The sequence below is a fragment of the Eumetopias jubatus genome, unplaced genomic scaffold, assembly GCF_037043125.1.
Source record: "Eumetopias jubatus isolate StellerSeaLion01/CBP00866 unplaced genomic scaffold, mEumJub1_p1.0 scaffold_16, whole genome shotgun sequence".
In the NCBI taxonomy this organism is placed as follows: Eukaryota; Metazoa; Chordata; class Mammalia; order Carnivora; family Otariidae; genus Eumetopias; species Eumetopias jubatus.
In genome coordinates, this window is record NW_028274822.1 from 79,097,262 (window position 1) to 79,115,880 (window position 18,619).

Here is an 18,619-nt window from a genome sequence, read left to right on the forward strand (position 1 = left end):
CCAACAAGCTGTGCACTTACGATCTATGCTCCCTATTATGTATGTGTTAGACCTCAATTTTAAAAGACATTTAGGGGCAGCACCCGGGTGGCACAGCCAGTTAAGTGTCTGACTCTTGGTTTTGGCTCAGGTCATGATCTCAGGGTCGTGGGATCGAGCCCTGCATCAGGCTCAGCATGGAGTCCGCTTGGGACACTCTCTCCCTCTCCCGCCTGCCACGTTCTCTCTCGTTCTCTCTCTCTAAAATGGATAAGTAAGTCCTTAAAAAAAAGACATTTAAAAAGAAAAAAAATGTTCCTCAACGAATATGAGCAGAATCCAAGTCTCCTGACTCCCAGTTCCGTTCTATTCTCTCCAAGCCACAAATCCACATGAAATATTTCAGTAATGCCCAAAATTTAGCCCTAATAAATGTATAAATCACACAACACACACACACACACACACACACACACACACACACACGCACACAAAGAAGAAACTGATAGAGTGGCTCAGGGTGGTGGCAGACAGCGAACTCAACAGGTGTTCTGGAAGTGAAACTGGCCTCCTGGGGCCCCTGACAGCTCTGTCGCATGACTTGTGAGCAGTCCTCTCTCCCAGAGCGGAGGCTGTCAGCCAAACGAGGGGCGACTCCGTGGCACCCACGGCCCCAAGGGACAGGATTCCCCAAGAGTACTGGAAATGTCTGGCAAGAGGTCCAGAATGGTGAGCTTAGCTCCCCCACCCCTGCCAGCTGAACTGGGAAGTCTCAAGCTGCTGGGGGGAAAAAACCCTGCCTGGTTTTAAGCAACATTTGATCTCTGTCAACCACAGAGCTGCCTCAGAACTGTTAGAGATGGAGCAGCAGAGGTAGACTAGACTCCTTCTGCCTATTTTTAGACCCAGCAGCCTGCACTGCCTTCCGTGTCACAGCAAAAGGACTGTAGGTTGGAGTCCTGCTGCTTGGGGAAGCCTCCAGAAAGGGTTCCCACGAGCCACTGGATGATGGGCTGGGAGGTACTTTGCTTTCTTGCAGTTAGGTATGTGTCTTCGATGTCTCTTTAAAAATTTTGGGAAACTTTTAAAAAGCAACAAGAAACACATACATACATATATATATAAATTATACACACATGTGTGCACGCACAGGCGTGCGCACACACACACACACACACACACACAAATGGAGTCTTCTCAACTGCCTTTTTTTTTCACTTAACTGATCTTGACTATCTTCCAGTGCCATTTAATAGACTTCAAGTGCATCTGTTTTATTAGCTCCATAATAACATAATAATGGATAACACCAGAATTCATTCACTGCACACCGTTCTAAGTGCTTCTCATGTTTTTGAGCCTTTCATCCTCACCTTTAGAAGTAAGTTCTAGTATCATCATCCCCATTTTACACACAAGGAAACTGAAGCTTTGCCCAAGGTCAGGATACAGCCCTGGCTTCCATGCAGGTGCGCCTGACATCCGGGCCTGTCCTTTACCAGCATGTTGGCCCGCCTTGGGATCCCACCTGACGAAGGTGCTGGAGTGTCTTGAGTCGAAGGGCCCCTCATCGAAAATCCAGATTGAGTCTGTGTTTTGTTCCTTTTTACACAGCTGGGTTTAAGAACATCCCTGTGCATAGCTAGCTAACTGGGGCTCAGCATGACCATTTCCTTAGGATAAATGTTTAGTTGTGAGACAGCTGGGTGGAAACGTATGCCCCTTACCAAATTAACTGCCCTCTGGAAAGGCTGTGTCATTTACTATCCCACCAGCAGGATACTGTCTGCCTTTGACGACGGCTCCTGCTTTTAAAATCTCAGCCAGGAGTGACTCTCCAGCCACCTTCTCTCTACTCTTCCCTGAACACGTGGATGCACCATTGATTGAGGGTGACCTGGGAGACTGGGTGTGTGTGCTTTATCCTCACTTCTGGAACACAAGCTCCTGGAAAGCACAGACCACAACTTACGCATCTTTGGGACTCTCCCAGCCCCCCAGGGGCAGCCATCTGCACTGGGAAGAGGTCACGTCCCTGAAGTAAAGGACAGAGTCTCACCTCCTACCCTTTGCATGTGCTGCTTCCTCTGCCCAGATCACTCCCACTCCACTCCCCCCGTTATCCTCACTCACAGGCTTGGCGCTGGCCTTGCCACCGTCACCACCTCCTGGAGGCCTTCCCTGCTCCTCTGGCTGGGCCCGGGTGCACCTCCACAGCCACACCTTCACCCCCGACATAATACTGACCACACCACATTATACCAAATTTCTTCAAGTCTAAGCCACTGCCATATTGTGTGCAACCCTCAGAAAGACTCTGGCACAATGCTTTTCCCTTTTTTAAATTAACAGCTTTACTAAGATAGAATTCACATACCATACAAGTTGCCCACTGAAAGTGTACAATTCAATGCATTTTCATATATTCACAGACTTGTGCAACCATCCACAGTCTGTTTTAGATGGTTTTCATCACCTCTAAAGGAAACCCTGTACCCATTAGCTAGCACCCCATTGCCCCTACTCCTTCACCCCTACCTGGTCATAAGCAACCACTCATATACTTTCTGTCTCCATAAGATTTCTCTAACCTGATTTTTCTGATGTGAGAGAAATCGTATAAATGTGAGCTTATGTGTCTGGCTTCTCTCACTTAGCATAACATTTTCGAGGGTCACCCACATTGTAGTATATATCAGTACTTTATTCCTTTTTATGGGTGAAGTAATATTCCATTGTAGGGAGAGAGCACATTTTATTTATCCATTCATCAGTGGACGGACATTTGGGTTGTTTCCACCTTTTGGCGAATGAGAATAATGCTGCTGTAAGTATTTGTGTACATGTTTCTATGCAGACATAGTTTTCATTTCTCTTGAGTATATGCCTAGGAGTCACAGTGCTTTCTTATCACTGAGAATGTTTATTTCTACTTATTTAAAAAGTGCTTTTAGACTAATTTAGACATCAATGTTTTATCACATATCATGCTGATGCACACTTAAAAAAATAGAAGAAAAATATATTGGCTAAGGTATTCCCAAAAATGTCTTCACTACAAAGTCCAGGCCCTCTAAATCATTTTTTTAAATCATGGGTGCCAGTGTCCAGGTTTTCATACAAGATGTCATCCTCTGTGCCATTAAGAACATTAGAGATATAAGAATTCTTAAAAGATACAGCCCCACTCCAGGCAAGGCTCATCTCACTCTGACTGCTGCTCATCAATGGTGATTTTACACCATCGATTATAAGATCCACCCAGATCTCAGAGAGGTTAACATGGGGGGAAAATGTGCATCTTAGAATTCATGAAATAAAGTCATTTCCTGCCTGCTTGCCTGTATCCCACACAAAAGATTGTAAGTATCTTGAGGACAGGAACCAAGCTTCTCCACCCTTGTATTCATTCATGCTCGTAAGTCAACAGAAACATATGAAGTGCTTAATCCCCGTCCAATGCACGAATGAATGAATGCTTTGGAAAATAAAACTCACTCACCTCCTACTTGGGGACCACCATCAATTTGTTCATCTCCCTGAGCTGTTTCCCATTCTGTGAAATGAGGGTGGGGTAGTGCTGAGATTGAAAACAATCTCATGCATGCAGGGCACCTAGGAGAGTTCCTGCACTCAGTGGGCTACTTAAAAATATCTGTGGAATGTAAGAATAAATGAGTGATAAGATAGTTAGCATTGAAACTAAAATTGACTGCACATTTGTCTGTGGGCCAGACCTTGTTCTCTGTGCTTTATGTGTGATAACTAATTTTGCTCATCCATCATTTAATCCTTAAATTGACCCCACAAGGTAAGAACTTTCTCCCCAGTTGACAAATGAGGCAGAGAGGGGTGAATGAATATAGGAATGAATGAATGAATGAATACAGGAATGAATGAATGACTGCTGACCTACGTTAAAATCCCAGACATTCAATTTCTAGAGGGTAAACCTAGTCAGTCCGTTCCCTGTCTGTAAAATGGGGAACTAATCACTTGTATCTCACAGGTGAGTGCTGCAGAGGATGTGAATCCCTGTGTGTTAAGCACCTGACTCAGGTGAAAATGGGCAAAATGAAGGCTGACCCATCTGCTCTGAAAAGCCCTTCGGGGTTTGGCCAGTTATGCAAGGCCAGAAGTTGCATAACTTCTCTGACCTCATTTCCTCATCTGTTAAGCACGCCACCCCAAAGTGGTAGTAAGGATGCTTGAAATCACCCCCACAAAGCCCCTAGCTCAGCCAGGGACTGCCTCTAAGGAAACTTCACACTGACAAGTGGTCCTTACCCAGCCAGGTCTGCTTTCTAGGAAAGCTAAACAGCCCACACCAGCTCCTCTCTCTCAAGCCGAATCCAACATGTGCCTGCAGCGCCAACCCTTCGAGCTGTCAAGACAGGCTGGGCAGAACCCAGTGGGTGCACTCTGCTTCCCCCAAATGAATAAATCATTACAAGAGAGTGCTATGCATCCCACCAGCATCTATAAGGACCTGAATTATATATAATGAAGCAGCAAAAGCAATTTATCCCAGGCACGTGCAAGTCATAGAATGGGAGTTCTCGGGTGCTGGAGACAATTTTCAGATACTGCGGTTTTTATCAAAGCAATAAGGCCCACCCAAGGAGCATCCTGCCCCACAGGTGTGGGGATGCCTTAATCGGGTTTATTTATTATCAGAGGAGAGAACTCTCCCTCTCCCTCTCTCTCGACTCTGCCACCTCCCACACCCACCACTCCAGTGTGGCTGCTTCTCAGCTCAGGGGTTCTGGAATCTGGGGATGAGCTGCCAAGAACAACCGCCCTTCTATAGTGGGAACCATCTGCTGAGAAGCTGGAGGTGGGACCAGGTGTGCTCCAAATCCCTGGAGGAAGAGAGAAGCAGAAAGAAGGGATTACAAAAAAAGAAAATGGTATGGTAACAAAAGCTCTAAACCAGAGCACAAGGGTCCCACCTCTGCCACTGATTACAGGCAGGGAAACTGAGGCACTGAAAGGTTAAGTAACTACGTGTCCAAGGTCACACGTGGAGAGAGGAGAGGAGCTGGAATAACAAGCCAGTTGGGTTCGATAGACGTTCAGTGGCTGCTATGTGCTGGCGGTAGGGATTCGCCGGAGAGCTGTCCCTGCACATGGGACTGCTGCCCGCCTCTCTGTCTGCATTTCCAATGGCCATCCTGAGCCCTGGGGTTCAGCCCACAAGACTGCCTCGCCAATGATGCTCAAACATGCCAAGTACATTCCTATCTCAGGGCTTCTGTACTTGCTACTCCTTCTGCCTGGAACACTGTTCCTCCAGATCCTTCCATACATGACCCTTCACTTCCTGGCCTCTGCTCAAATGTTGCCTTCTCAGACAGGACTTCCCCAACCACCTTATCCAAATTCACGAGCCCCTCTGTGCCACGATGCTCCATCACCTTGTCGCATGTTGGATTTTCCTAAAGCCAACACAGAGATGAAGTGTGGCGTGTAGAGGGGAAGCAAGTGTGGACAAAAGACAGAAGATATACTATGACATCGGTTCAACATAGCTTCATCCACCCTGGAGACAAGCTCCACAAGCACGTATCGCCTATCAGCAAGCCTGGAATCGGGCTGAAATGGCCAGGCTTTGGTATCCACCCTCACATACGCACTGGATGCAGGGTGCCCTGGGAAAGAAAAGATGTAAGCTTGGGCAAGGTGGCTCTCTGCAGCTCAAGCAAACCCTGAGGAGGAACAGGTGGAGGCTGTGTGCTGACCACCCTCCCCACAGCTGGACAGCAAGTCCTTCCTCAATGGAAGACATGGGTGGCACACCTCCATATCTACAACACCCCTTATCCTGCTTTATATTTTTTCCCAGCGCTTACCACCACCCAACATTGTATACAGCTACGTATTGTTGTCTCTCGTGTAACTTTCCATGAGGTTTTCGAGGATAAAGGCAATGGCTGTCTTGTTCTCATTTCCTGGAACAGTACTTGGTACATAGCAGATATCCAGTAAATATTTGCTCAATTAATTAATAAATGAATGACTGCCCTCCATTGCTCCCAATTTAATAGCAGAGACTGACAAGTGAACAATTACATTTCAATGGTGAGCACAGCTGGTATCCCAGGGCAGTGGGGGGTCTCTAAACCAGCCTGGGGTGGGGAGTGTCCAGGGAGGGCTGTCTGACTCCAAGTCCACTGCTATTCCCACTACACCAGGACAGGACGCACAGGACAAACTCAGCCCTTACTGCACTCGGGGCTACCCCCTCATCCTGATATGCTGCTTATGGTTCCTTAACCATTTCGTGTTTTTATATATTGCCTTTCCAGCCACGTCAGAACTTCTCTGAGCTTAGGGAGCACATCTTGCATTTCTTCTCTTTATCCCTCTCAATGCTACGATGGTGGTTTGGGCACCAGTCACTCCCTGAACCATTACTGGGTATATGGAAAGGGCCTTTAAGGATGCAGACAGCACAGGTGTGGGTAACCAGGTTTTCTAACCTCTAGTTCAGACATAAGGTCTATAGAGATATTGCTCAGTGAGTACGTCCAGCCAGATACTGTGCCAAGCACTATGCATAAATCACACGTGTCAATTCTTATGGCAGCCTTACAAGGTAGAAGCCCGAATATTGTCTCCATTTTACAGATGAAGAAACTGAGGCTCAAAGAAGGGAAAACATCTGCCCAAGGTCACCTGGTCAGTATGTGGTAGAGCCAACAGACACACCTGGGCTTTTATGATGCTCTTAATCATTACACTAACCTTTTGAGGTTAATGAGACACACTGTTTTAACTCATGATAGAATCATAAAACCTGGATGGTGAGCTCAACATCTCCATCAGCCTGAAGTCACCAGGGTTTCTGTATTCCTGCAGGGAGCAGAACAAATGGCCAGTCAGGCATATTCAATACCATGTCTGTAGTAATTCCAGATGTCTTTGCTCAGCCGTGTGTTGTGTCTCCACCAGAAGAAAGAACCAGCAAGCTGTCTCCCAAAGAGATTCATATGACAGCATGAAGGTTAAGTGACTGCACCCAGACCTTACAAACAATGGAAACCTGGCTCTCATAACACACTGTGAGAGGTTATCATCCCTCAGAGTTAGACTCACATTAGCTACACTTTGAGACTGATGTATAAACCAGATGACAATTTCTTTATTTGCAAAGAGAGATTACTACTGCAGAGATTGGTTCAGAAAATCTATACAACCAGTGCTTTCTCTCCTGGTAAGAAGACCAGCATGAGGAAATGAATAATAATATGGTTTCTTGATGTGCAAAATTGGGACAAGGAGAGATGGATGCATTCATTTAATGTTAGTGGCAACAAACTGAAATGGCTGGGAACAAGCATTTTTTTTTTCAAATGGAATCATAACTATCACAAGTCAACTGGCAAAAATATCTGCATCCATCTTGCGGTAGAGATTTTTGGTTGCTGCCAAAAGGCCACTGTCAACCTCCTTTCTCATGGCTACTTCACACTATAGAGATTAGATAAGCAGACATTCACTCTCCTTGGAACTAAGGGTAGTCATCTCTGGCCAATGAGACATAATGGTAAGTCATCTGAGAGGCTTCTGGGAAGATATCTGGCTTCTTGGCAAAGGTACAGAGGCAAGAGAAGAACTCAGAGGTACTAACTCTTTCCCCTTCTTTTTGCTTTAAACATGGATGTGATACTTGGAGCTGCAGTAGCCATCTTGCAACCATGAGGAAGGTGAAAAGCCAATTTGCTAAGAATTATGGAACAGAAAGGAAGAAGAAGCATGGGATCACTGATAACATTGTTGACCTACTGCTCCAGAACTGAAACTTCCTACATCCAGAATTTCCATTAGAAAAGCCCATTAAATACCTTTATTGCTTAAGCCATTACTGTTTCAGTTATCTGTTGCACTATTCCAAATCACCCTAAAACTTAGTGGCTTAAAAAAACCACCATTTATCACCTCTCATGATTCTGTGAGTTGACCAGGCTTAGTGGGGTGGTTATTCTGCCCCATTTGGGGTTGACTGGAACTGCAATCATCTGGAGGCTCAGGTGGGAAGAATGCTGAGAGCAGCTCACTTGCATGACTGGCAGTTGGCTGACAGCTCAACCTTTCTCCATAGGCTTGGGTTTCTCACAGCATGGCAGCCGGATTCCAAAAGGGAATCTTCCAGGTATGCAAGAGTAGAATTTTCAGATCTTTAATAGCTGAGCCTTGGAAATGACACAGCTCCACTTCTATTTCATTCTCTTTTTTTGAGATAAGTCACAGGGTGAGCCTGGATTCAGGGGGAAGGGAACGAGACCCTGCCTCTTAATGGGAGGACAGCAAGAAAGTCTCAGCACCTCTAAATGACCATAGTTATCAATCTGCTTTTCCACGGCTTGAATTGAAAGCAGTTCTCTACATCAAGCCTTGCCAATGGAACAAGAAATAGTCAAAGATCAAGACTCCCTCTTCACTGAAACAAGCTGTAGAGGCTGCAGTCAAGGTTGGCATTTGCAACTCTCTGTCCTCCAGGCTTCTGTGACAGATATGATGGATACAGCCTTTCTTTAAATATGTTAACAAGTTCAATCACATGACAGACAAGTCTTGCAGACCTCACCATCCTGTCTCTTGAAGGTAACTTTGCATTGCTCTGCTTTGATCTATAATGTATTGACTTCATGGTGTAACTCTCAGAAGGCAATCTCACTCCCTATGCTTTCCAAGTGCTTGAGAAAACACTGCTGTAGCTCCCGAGACCTGGCAGCAACCTTCATCAAGACCGTTGCCCTATGCATCACAAGGTTGTTGAAAGAATCCGATGAGATGAGAGCTGGAAAAGCACCTCGAAATGGTTAAGAGAGATTATTGTTATCCTAATCAAATAAGCATGTTGTGTCAGTTATGGCTTTTCTGGTAACGAGTGACATAAAACCCGATCTGAACTAGCTTAGCAAACAGGAGCAATGCTGGCTGGGAGTCTGAGGGAGTCTTGCCGATTTCAGGCATGGCAGGATCCAACAACTCAAACATCGTCGGCAGGCCCTATTTTCTCTCCACCTCTTGGTCCTGATCTTCTGTGGGTTGCTTCATGGGTTGCAATGGCTGCAAGCAGCTGTAGGTGCACATCCTGCTGGGTTCACTTTCCCTAACTCTTGAAACAAAGGTCCTTCTCCCCTACTGTTACTGGCTCAAGTTGAGCAATATGCCCAATCCCTTAACCAATCCTTATGGCCAAGGGCACACAATGAGCTGACTGGCCGGGCCTGGATCACATGATGACTCTAGATCTGATAGGATCGGTTCCACCCAAATTGTATGGATTGAGAAAATCTGGGATGCTGTCACCAGGAGAAGGATGAACAGCTGCCCACTATAGATGACATGGTAGAAGAGCATTGGGTAAGGACTCTGGAGCCTGAGTTATCACCTTGGTCCCACTGGATTACTTGCTCTTGCTCCCAAAGCTTGCATTTGGCCCATCATGACCTCAGGGACTCTATGTTGTGTCGATTTACTATCAGGTCATCATGGTATCCTACTAAACCTGACTGTACACCTTAGAGACTCCTGAGAGTGAATGTGATTAGTGCAGCTCATGTCCTTTTTATAAAGTCTAGGCCCTTGGCCAGGCTATGGAATAGGTGCCCCTGTGTCATGGGCTACCACTGGTCTAATAACCTATGGTTGGGGAGGGAAAACGCATGGTACCAAAACATGGCTAACTCAGCAGCTACACTATGAGTGAGCAGGAAACACAGATGTGACGACAAGCAGGGAAATGGAGTTCTCATGGCAAGAAGTAGAAGGGAAGACTGCAGGTCCGTGAGAAAAGGCAGGAGGGACTCCCCCATCCCTGCCTCCCCGAGAGGAAAATCGATCCCCGTAGAAGACATTTAGAATGACTCACTTAATACTGAGCCCAAATTTTCAAGCAAATCATGGGGGAGAAAAGGGGTCTGATTGGAACTTTATCTTGAAAAACGAAATTGAGCTTATCATCATAACAAAATTCAGGTTACCATTTCAACTATGCGTGAATTCTTATAAAGAACGAAAAATGAATTAAGTAGTGAAATTTTTTTTTGGTGTAATTTTTGTGAGAAAATCCTTCACTTCAGGTTTGGTTTTCACAGCATGATAGCAAAGAGGTCATTTAAAAAATTTTCAAGGGCTTCACCAATTTTTCCTAAGGCAAGCTAGAATCTTTTGATATTTAAATCTTTCTCTTTTGAAGTGCTCACCATGTCACTTTCCTTGTCATTTTTTTCTTCAACTGTTAACTCTTTCTGCGTTGATGCAATATTCAAAATATTGAATAACCAGCATGATACAGGCACCAATCATCCAGAGCAGTGACCACAACAGCCGGTGTGGCTGACCCTGTGATGTCCAGCTGAATACCGTACTAAGGACACCTGATTCTCTTGGATTGTCTGTGATTTTTCTGTTCTTTAAGCAGGTTTCAACACCACTTTCATCAGCTTCCTGGAATACTGCATTTTGGGCAAGATTTTCAATCGACCAGTTGCCATTGGATCACACTGCATATGCACCAGGGTCAGATAGTCGGTGAGAGACTGATTCTCTTAGACAGGATTTGTTGGTTGTAAGAACCAGCAATCCATTCGAGGACATATGATGGGCATTCACAATTCAGGGTGTCCTTTGGAGAGACTGAACCATAAGGAAGTTGACACAGCAGGAAAGGATTCAACCTAGGGCACATAATGGAATCGGTAAAAGCTTCAATAACTGAAGTTGTATAATTAATGAAAAACATTTTAATGATAAACTTTTGCTTTTCTACACAACTTCATCACGTCATGGACTCAGATGATAAATATTCAGTAACAAAGATCCCCGAATTCTGTTTGTGAAATGGCTCGCATGGACTGCCCTTTCTTGTAGCCACTGAGTCCTAACAAAGACCAGCAGGATTTGCAAGTAGGGTCTACCAGATGGTTTCCACAGAAATATAAGAACCACCTGGCAAAAAATACGATGACCATGTACCGGTCTCACATCCTTTGAATATGTTTCCTAATAAAACATTCAAATATCAGCCTGCATTTCAAACTAGAAATCCTATTTATAAAATTCAGGACAGATCTCTTACTTAGCTGTAGACTTCACGCCCCCTGATTCAGACAGGGACGGCACTTGCCTAGCTAATCGCAGAACAGAATGCACTGTAAACACACAGGAGTGGAAGGAGCAGATGAACTGAAGAATTTCTCCATTGTGTCTTCTTGCTGAGGTTGTGGAGTTCTGATCCTTAACCTCAGGAGTCAGGGTTGGTGTGGGTACAAGGCCCCTGGGTATATTCCTGCCCCCAGTTTTGAGAAACAACAGCAATTACTTCATGTTCTGCAATATTAATTAACTTGAGTGGGTCAAAGGCTCGCCCAAATCAGAAATAGTTCCGAAAATGGACTCGTGGTTTTGCAGACTGTGAATTTTCCTTAATTAACTTATAAACATCCTTCCCCTGCCTCAAGTCAGAGCTTTTCAATCTTGGACTAGAAAAGCAGGAGAATCTAGCTGTCACTGGCTCTCCAAAGGGCACAGTGATAAAAAGGTGAGGTTCTGCAACCAGACAGGTGTGGCAGAATCAAGATTCTGCAACTTGCTGATTGCGTGCTCTTGAGTAAATCACTTAACCCGTGTGGGCCTCAGTTTTCTCATTCTGTGAAATGAGGAAAATAATAGTATCCCCCTCATGGGGTTGTTGTGTTAAGCGTTTTGATACGGTGCTTCTAAGGCATCACAAACGTCCAAAAATTATTATGAATATGACCCAGTACTAAACAATCTGTCTCTTCTTTTTCCTACCAAGCATCCATTATTCTTTCCTGTAGTAACAGTTCCTTGGGTGTCCTTTGAGTAACAACTCCTCCTCTCTAGGGTGGTTCAAGGGGAACTGAATAAATCCACCCTGATTCCGAGGCTGAACCTGTGTATTATTTTGCTAAGGCTACATAGACCAGGTGGCTTAAACGACAGAAATTTTCTCACAGTTCTGGAGGCTAGAAGTCTGAGGTCGAGGCACTGGCAGTGCTCATTTCCCCTGAGGCCATTTCTCCCTGACTTGCAGATACCCTTCCTCTCCCTGGGTCCTCACATGGTCTTCCCTCTGTGTCTGTGTCCTAATCTCCTCTTCTTATGAGGACTCCAATCATCCCAACCATATGACCTCATTTAACCTTAATTACCTCCATAAAGACCCTATCTCCAAATACACTCACATTATGAGGTCCTCGGGGTTAGGATTTCCAAATATGAATTTGGGGGAGTCACAATTTGGCCCATAACAACCTGACCTAGATCTGGCCAAAACATTCCCCTCTGCCTAGTCAGAGTGACTGATTCAATGCTAAACATTGTTTTAAACTTAAGTACAGGGAATTTCTTCATCTGCAAGATGTGTGCTGTAAAGATAATGTGGAATGGAGCTGTTGTCATCACCATGTGGGAAAGATCAATATAGAAGAAAATATAAAAAAGAAATGGAAAGAGAAAGACTGAGTCCTGAAATCATCATCTGAGCCCCTGGATCCTGCTAGGCCTTAAGCTCCCTTTGACAGTTCAGTCATAGAATCCATTAAAATCCCCTTTGGTGGCTTGAGCCAGTTGGAGTTTCTGTGACTTGCAACCAAAGAAGTCTTGACAGGGACAGCCCCTTCTTAATTATTAAGGAGCTTGTAGATCCCAGGGAATAGAAAGGGAGAGGATCGAGGAACAGAGCTGGAAAGCGGAAGGAATATTTACAGAACAAATTAGGCGGGTAGCCATAACCATATAATGCAGGAATCAGGGTGGATTTAATAACAGATATGTATTCCTTTAACCTAACCTAGTGTAAGACAGTTTGACTCTGCACAATAGTGAAGACAAGGAATTCTTCTCTAAACCACAGACTTCTCAAAGGCAGCAATATTGTTTTGTTCAGATGCAATGTAGCCCTAGTGCCCAGCACGAAATGAACACTCAAAAAATATCTGTGGACTTGAATGGGCTTACTAAGGAATCTTTTGCATTTTATGGTTCAATATAGACATCTTTTAAATAATGGATTTGCCATAGTATTATATTTGCACTCACTGTTGAAGAGTTACATTGATAATCATATAGCAGCCAAGTATTAACTTTAACAATGTCTAATAACTCAAAAAAGAAACTTTCAAGTGTGTCCCTCACCATTGGCGGACCTGTAACTGGCCATTTCTTTACACATGAACTGCATTATAATTCTCTGTTGCAAGGTGGAACTGCTCTGCTTGGCACCCATTACAGCCCCTCGTGAAAGGGGTTTGGATGGGAAAAGAGAAGAATGTGTATTTACAACACTGGATAAACAGCATGGAGTAAGCACAGAGTGACCTTGCTCTATGTGGATTATCGTGCCACTGGAGAAGAACTCTGGACTTGGGAGACTCTGAGTTTCTACCAAGCTGCTGGTAACCTTCCTGTTCTCCCCTCTGGAGAAAGAGGACTCCTTACCCTTGAAAGGAAGTACATGTCTCTGGACATGGGGTCACCTCCAGGTTTACTGCCTCTGAATGTGAGCCAATATCCTCCAGGAAGAGAACAGAACGTCATCATCCTGGAACGTCTCCAGGGAGAGAGAGGTTCTCTAGCTTGACTTTGCTATTCAGTCATCCCTAAACTAAGACCATACGAAAACCCAAGAAATCCAGGGAGGATGGTCTCCCAACAAACTTATGTTGAGATGACAAATGGAAGGAACCTAGATTCCTGAGTCACCAGATGGAAGAGAACCTTTGCCAACATGCATGACCAAGAAATACACTTTTACGATGCTCAACCATTGAGATTTCAGGTCTCGTCTCCCACGGTAGCTAGTGTTAACTATCCTAAGACGATTGTAACATGCACCAGGTAAATTATACTTGCATGAGAAATAAGAGAGCTAGACACCATGTAGTGAGTTCCAAATGATAAGGATGGGGATGAGATTTGGGAGCAGGCAGGAGATTATGAAAAAGTCATCACCTTATCAGTGACAGGGTAAAAGGAAACAGAGTTTGAGAGACAAGCCACAGCTGTCCAGGGACACATGCCCCAGGCTCAGCACATTCAAGTGTCATCAGTGCCCCCATTCCCACTCTCGTTCACAAACATTACACTGAGCCAAAGCTGTGAATGACTTTCACACAGTTTAGAGATTTTCAGATCATCTTAAGCTCAATTACAGCTAAACCAATAATAAACCCCAAACATCATTATTGGAAAATCACCAACCAGGCCCACTAATTGTATTTGCAGCTTCTTCATCATATTAGTAAAGTCATAAGTGCAGCATGCTCTTCCCAGGGGATAGCCATTCACAAGGCCAATTTCCTTAGGATGAGACTTTCATATCACAGCAGTTTGAACTAATGCGTCTCGGGAAATAAACTGTCAGATCAATAACATTTGCAACCAGAAAATATCTGGAGCAAATAGCAGAGTACAGCCTGCAGTTGAGACTTAATATGATCCTTACTTGACACTTGGAAGCTGTCATGACTCAGAACCTTTGGGGCTTTCCAAGGGGTCAATTTGGAGATACTGTGGAGACACAAAGAAGCTTCATTACAATACTCTGTGACCTTTTCCTAGGAAGCTCACCATAGCATCACCAATCTGGAAAAAGCAAACAACAATTATAAAGCTCCTTCTGTGTTCCAGGCTTGATGCCTTGATCAGTGTATGTAATGATAATCAGTCTTTATAGAAGTCCATAAAGGAATTCAAATTCTGGATCTAAAACTTCCTAAGGCAAGTGTCTTTACTTCCCTGAGTCTCAGTTTCCAAATTTGTATAATGAAAATAATAATGAATGCTTTCCAGGGGTGTTTTGGCGACTGAAGAGAAGGTATGGATTGTGCCTATTTTAGTGTATGGCATACAGTAGGTGCTCAATAAATAATAGTTATTGCTATGACTCCAGGTACCTCTTTGTAACTGAAGTTAAATTAATGCTTCCCCCTCGACTAGACCATTTGAGGGAAATGAGTTTACAGGCCAATCTAGACTGACCCACATAATCTTTCCATGGAAGTATAAAAGGCATGCCATTCTGTTTTTGAAGTAACAGAAAGAAACTGTCAGCTTCTTTACTTTAGTTTTTCTTATATTCAAAGGAAAAGCCCTTGACGTAACCTAGCATTCTAGGAGTATCAGATAAAGACTGAAAAGCCAGTAAAGAAATACAAAAAGCATGGAAGGCTGAAAAGTATTTAACAATCCAGAGCTGGGGTTCCTTTTGAACCAGTGAGGCCTGAATTCTACATTGGGCACTTAGTGAAGGTGTGACTTTAGAAGAATTAATGGTATTTCTCTGAGCCATGGTTTACTCTATGCAAAATAGCAACACTGCCTGCCTCCAGGAGGTAAAGTCAAAACTAAATAAGATGAGGGACGCCTGGGGTCTCAGTTGGTTAAGCGTCTGCCTTCAGCTCAGGTCATGATCCCAGGGTCCTGGGATCGAATCCTGCATCGGGTTCCTTGCTCAGCTGGGAGGCTGCTTCTCCCTCTGCCTGCCACTCCCCCTGCTTGTGCTCTCTAAGAAATAAAATCTTCAAAAAAATCTAAAGATGATAAATAGCAAAACTGTAATGTATGTTAGTTCTCCCCACCTCATTCTCATCTCCTATCATTACAAGCTTGAAATTAATTCCATAAATGTGTACCAGGAACAGTGGTGGACACTGGTGATACTGTGTAAATGAGACCGACAAGGTCACTGTCTTCATGGCCCACACCACATTCTGGAGGGGAGAAGATAAACTACTCAGCCAATTCCACAAATCAGTGGAAAATTACATTTGTGAAGAGAGCTAGAAATAAATGATGTAGGGCATTAACGAGAGTTCGCTAAGACCACCTGGTTGAGGCGTTAAGAAAGGTCTTTCCCTGAAGAAGATCCTTCTCTCCTGCCCATTCTGGGTGGTAAGCGTATTTCCTAACGGTGAGAGGATAGGAAGTGGCACTGAGAGAGAGTAAGCCAGCCCACATTATGCTGGGCCTTACACGGTCAACTGTGGGGCCACCATGATGCACAACCACGGGAGCCACCAATTAATTACACTGAACACACACCTTCTGCTGCAGGACCAGCAGCCCTAGGAGGCAACATGCAGAAAACAGAAACCGCAAGGGACCAGAAGCATAAATAAAATGCAGAGTATGTCAGAGAAAGCATTCAGAAGAAGAAACAAATTATGGAACTTCCAAGTACAGCTGTGATGGAGTCATTGTGGCAGACCAGTGTTCCCACCACGTGTAACTAGAAAAGCCAGATGGGGCACAAACACACACAAATTGTATTTGAAAGCATCGGGGTGCCTCCAGGATTTGCAGTACAAAAATCCTGGAAAGAAGGGAAGTTCAGTGAGATGGGCCTGACACTGTACACATCACTATTTCCCTTGGGACACTGATGACTCTTAAGAACCATGGGGTGAGAAGCTCAGAGGCAGAGCAGGGGGTAGCTGCTAAGAGGCAGAGAAGCTGGGGTGCCTGGGTGGCTCACCCGGTTAGGCATCCGACTCTTGATTTGGGCTCAGGTCATGATCTCAGGGTTGTGCGATCCAGCCCTGCACTGGGCTCCGTGTGGGGCATGGAGTCGGCTTAATGCTGGGCATGGAGTCTGCTGAAGATTCTCACTCTCCCTCTGCCCCCACCCCCAGCTCACACATATTTGCTCTCTCAAAAAAAAAAAATAATAAAAAATAAAAGGCAGAGAAACCATCAAAGTGGTTAGGATGCTTCCTGATGGTGGAAGACAAAAATTAGTACTGGGGGGTGTCAAAACAGCTAAGAGTTGAAGGTCCAAAATAGTCCTCCCAAAGAAAGGAGGTATTGAGAAGTGATCCAAAAACACTGTACCTAATTCCCCCCATTTGTGCTGTATGAGGCAAGCAGTTTAGGATCAAAGCAACGACATGAGAGCTGACCTCTCAACAGACATGACAGAAGCAAAAAGGCAATGAAAGGAGGTGATGTCCAAGTTAGAATTCTACACATACTGAAAATAACCTTCAAGGATGGAAGTAAAATATATTTTCAAACCAATTAAAACTGAATTTGTCACCAGCAGATCCAACTAAAATAAATACCAAAGGGGTTCGATAAGCAAAAGAAAAATGATCCCAGACAGTAATGCAGGAAAGACTGAAGAGCAACAGAAAAAAAATAAATGCATGAGTAAATCTAAATGAATATTGAAAACATTAGAAATAATTTCTTATGGGGTTTTAAATACATGTACATTTAAGTGACTACAATTAAAAACACAAGAGGCACAAGGAAGATAAATTAGACTATAATAGGCCCTAGAATTGTCTGGAAACTGGTGAAAATAACTGATTTATATTAGACTCCAATAAACAAAGGAGGAATGTCTTAATTTCCAGGGTAACTACTAAAAGAAGGCATAAGTAACAAGCTAATAAGAGAAAAGCTGGTTTAATTTAAAAGTTTTTTTTGATTGGTCCAAATTAAGGCAGGAAAGGAGGAAAGAGGGGAATAGAACAAACAGAATGGTAATAATGTGGATATAAAACCAAACATATCAGTAATTATATTACATGTAAATAGACCAAATACTCTAATGAACAGACCCAGTTTATCAGACTATATCAGAATGAAACAGTATATGCTCATATGAGATACACCCTAAACATAAAGACACAAAAAAGTCAAAAGTAAAAGGAAGGAAAAAAAATAAAACACTAACCAAAGGAAAGGCAATACAGTTATACTAATATCAAACCAAGTAAACTTGAAGGCAAGACATGTAATTAGATATAAAGAGGAAAATTCCAATAAAAAGGTTAATCCACCAGAAAGATACAACAATTTCATATTCATAGGCACAAGATATCATACTTTCAAAATATACAAATCAAAAACCTAAAAAGGGAAGTAGACAAATCCGTAAGAGTAGTGGAATATTTTAACAACCTCTCTCAGGAGCTAATAAAACAAGGAAACAAACAAACAAAAAAAGTGGTAGGAGTATAAAGATCTAAGCAACATGATTAATGAATTTGACTTGTCTGACATTGGACTCTTTAGCAAGAGATTGGACATAGCTTTAAAAAAAAAAGATTAATGAAATGGGATAAGTCAGTGGAAAACATCCACTGCACCCAGTGATAAAAGAATACGTATCCTTTCAAGTGCACATGGAACACTGACCCAAAATGACTGGAACACTGGATCATAAAACAAATGTAAACAAATTGCAAAGATAAATATTATCCAGAATATATATTCTTACTACAGGGCAATTATGGCAAGAATCAATCATGATAAATTAAAAATCTCTTAAAACCTGCTTGGAAATTAGGGTGAAAAAAATCACAGGAGTGCCTGGGTGGCTCAGTCGGTGAAGCATCTGACTCTTGATTTTTGGCTCAGGTCATGATCTCAGGGTTGTGAGATCAAGCCCCAAGTTGGGCTCCGCGCTTTGCGGGGAGTCTGCTTGAGACTCTCCCTCTCCCTCGGCCCCGCACCCTGCTCGTGCTCGCTCGCTCTCTTTCTCTCTAAAAAATAAATAATTTTTTTTTTAATTACACACAAGAAAAAATCACAAAGGAAATTAGGAGTATTTTTAACTGAATGATAATACAAATAAGACAGGAGAAAGTATGGTAAG

The 18,619-nt window shown here is 43.6% G+C and overlaps 1 protein-coding gene across 2 annotated transcripts in view; it reads right to left on the reverse strand.

Annotated features, from left to right (window-relative positions):
• Nucleotides 1–4,442: 4,442 nt before the first annotated feature.
• Nucleotides 4,443–18,619, reverse strand: part of SUDS3 (SIN3A corepressor complex component SDS3) — a 158,856-nt gene continuing 144,679 nt past the window's right edge. For both annotated transcript variants that reach the window (XM_088019324.1, XM_088019323.1), the window contains one exon: nucleotides 4,443–4,841. In XM_088019324.1, the coding sequence (XP_087875450.1) occupies nucleotides 4,784–4,841 (58 nt within the window). In that variant the 3' untranslated portion in view covers nucleotides 4,443–4,783. The remainder of the gene's footprint in view (nucleotides 4,842–18,619) is intronic.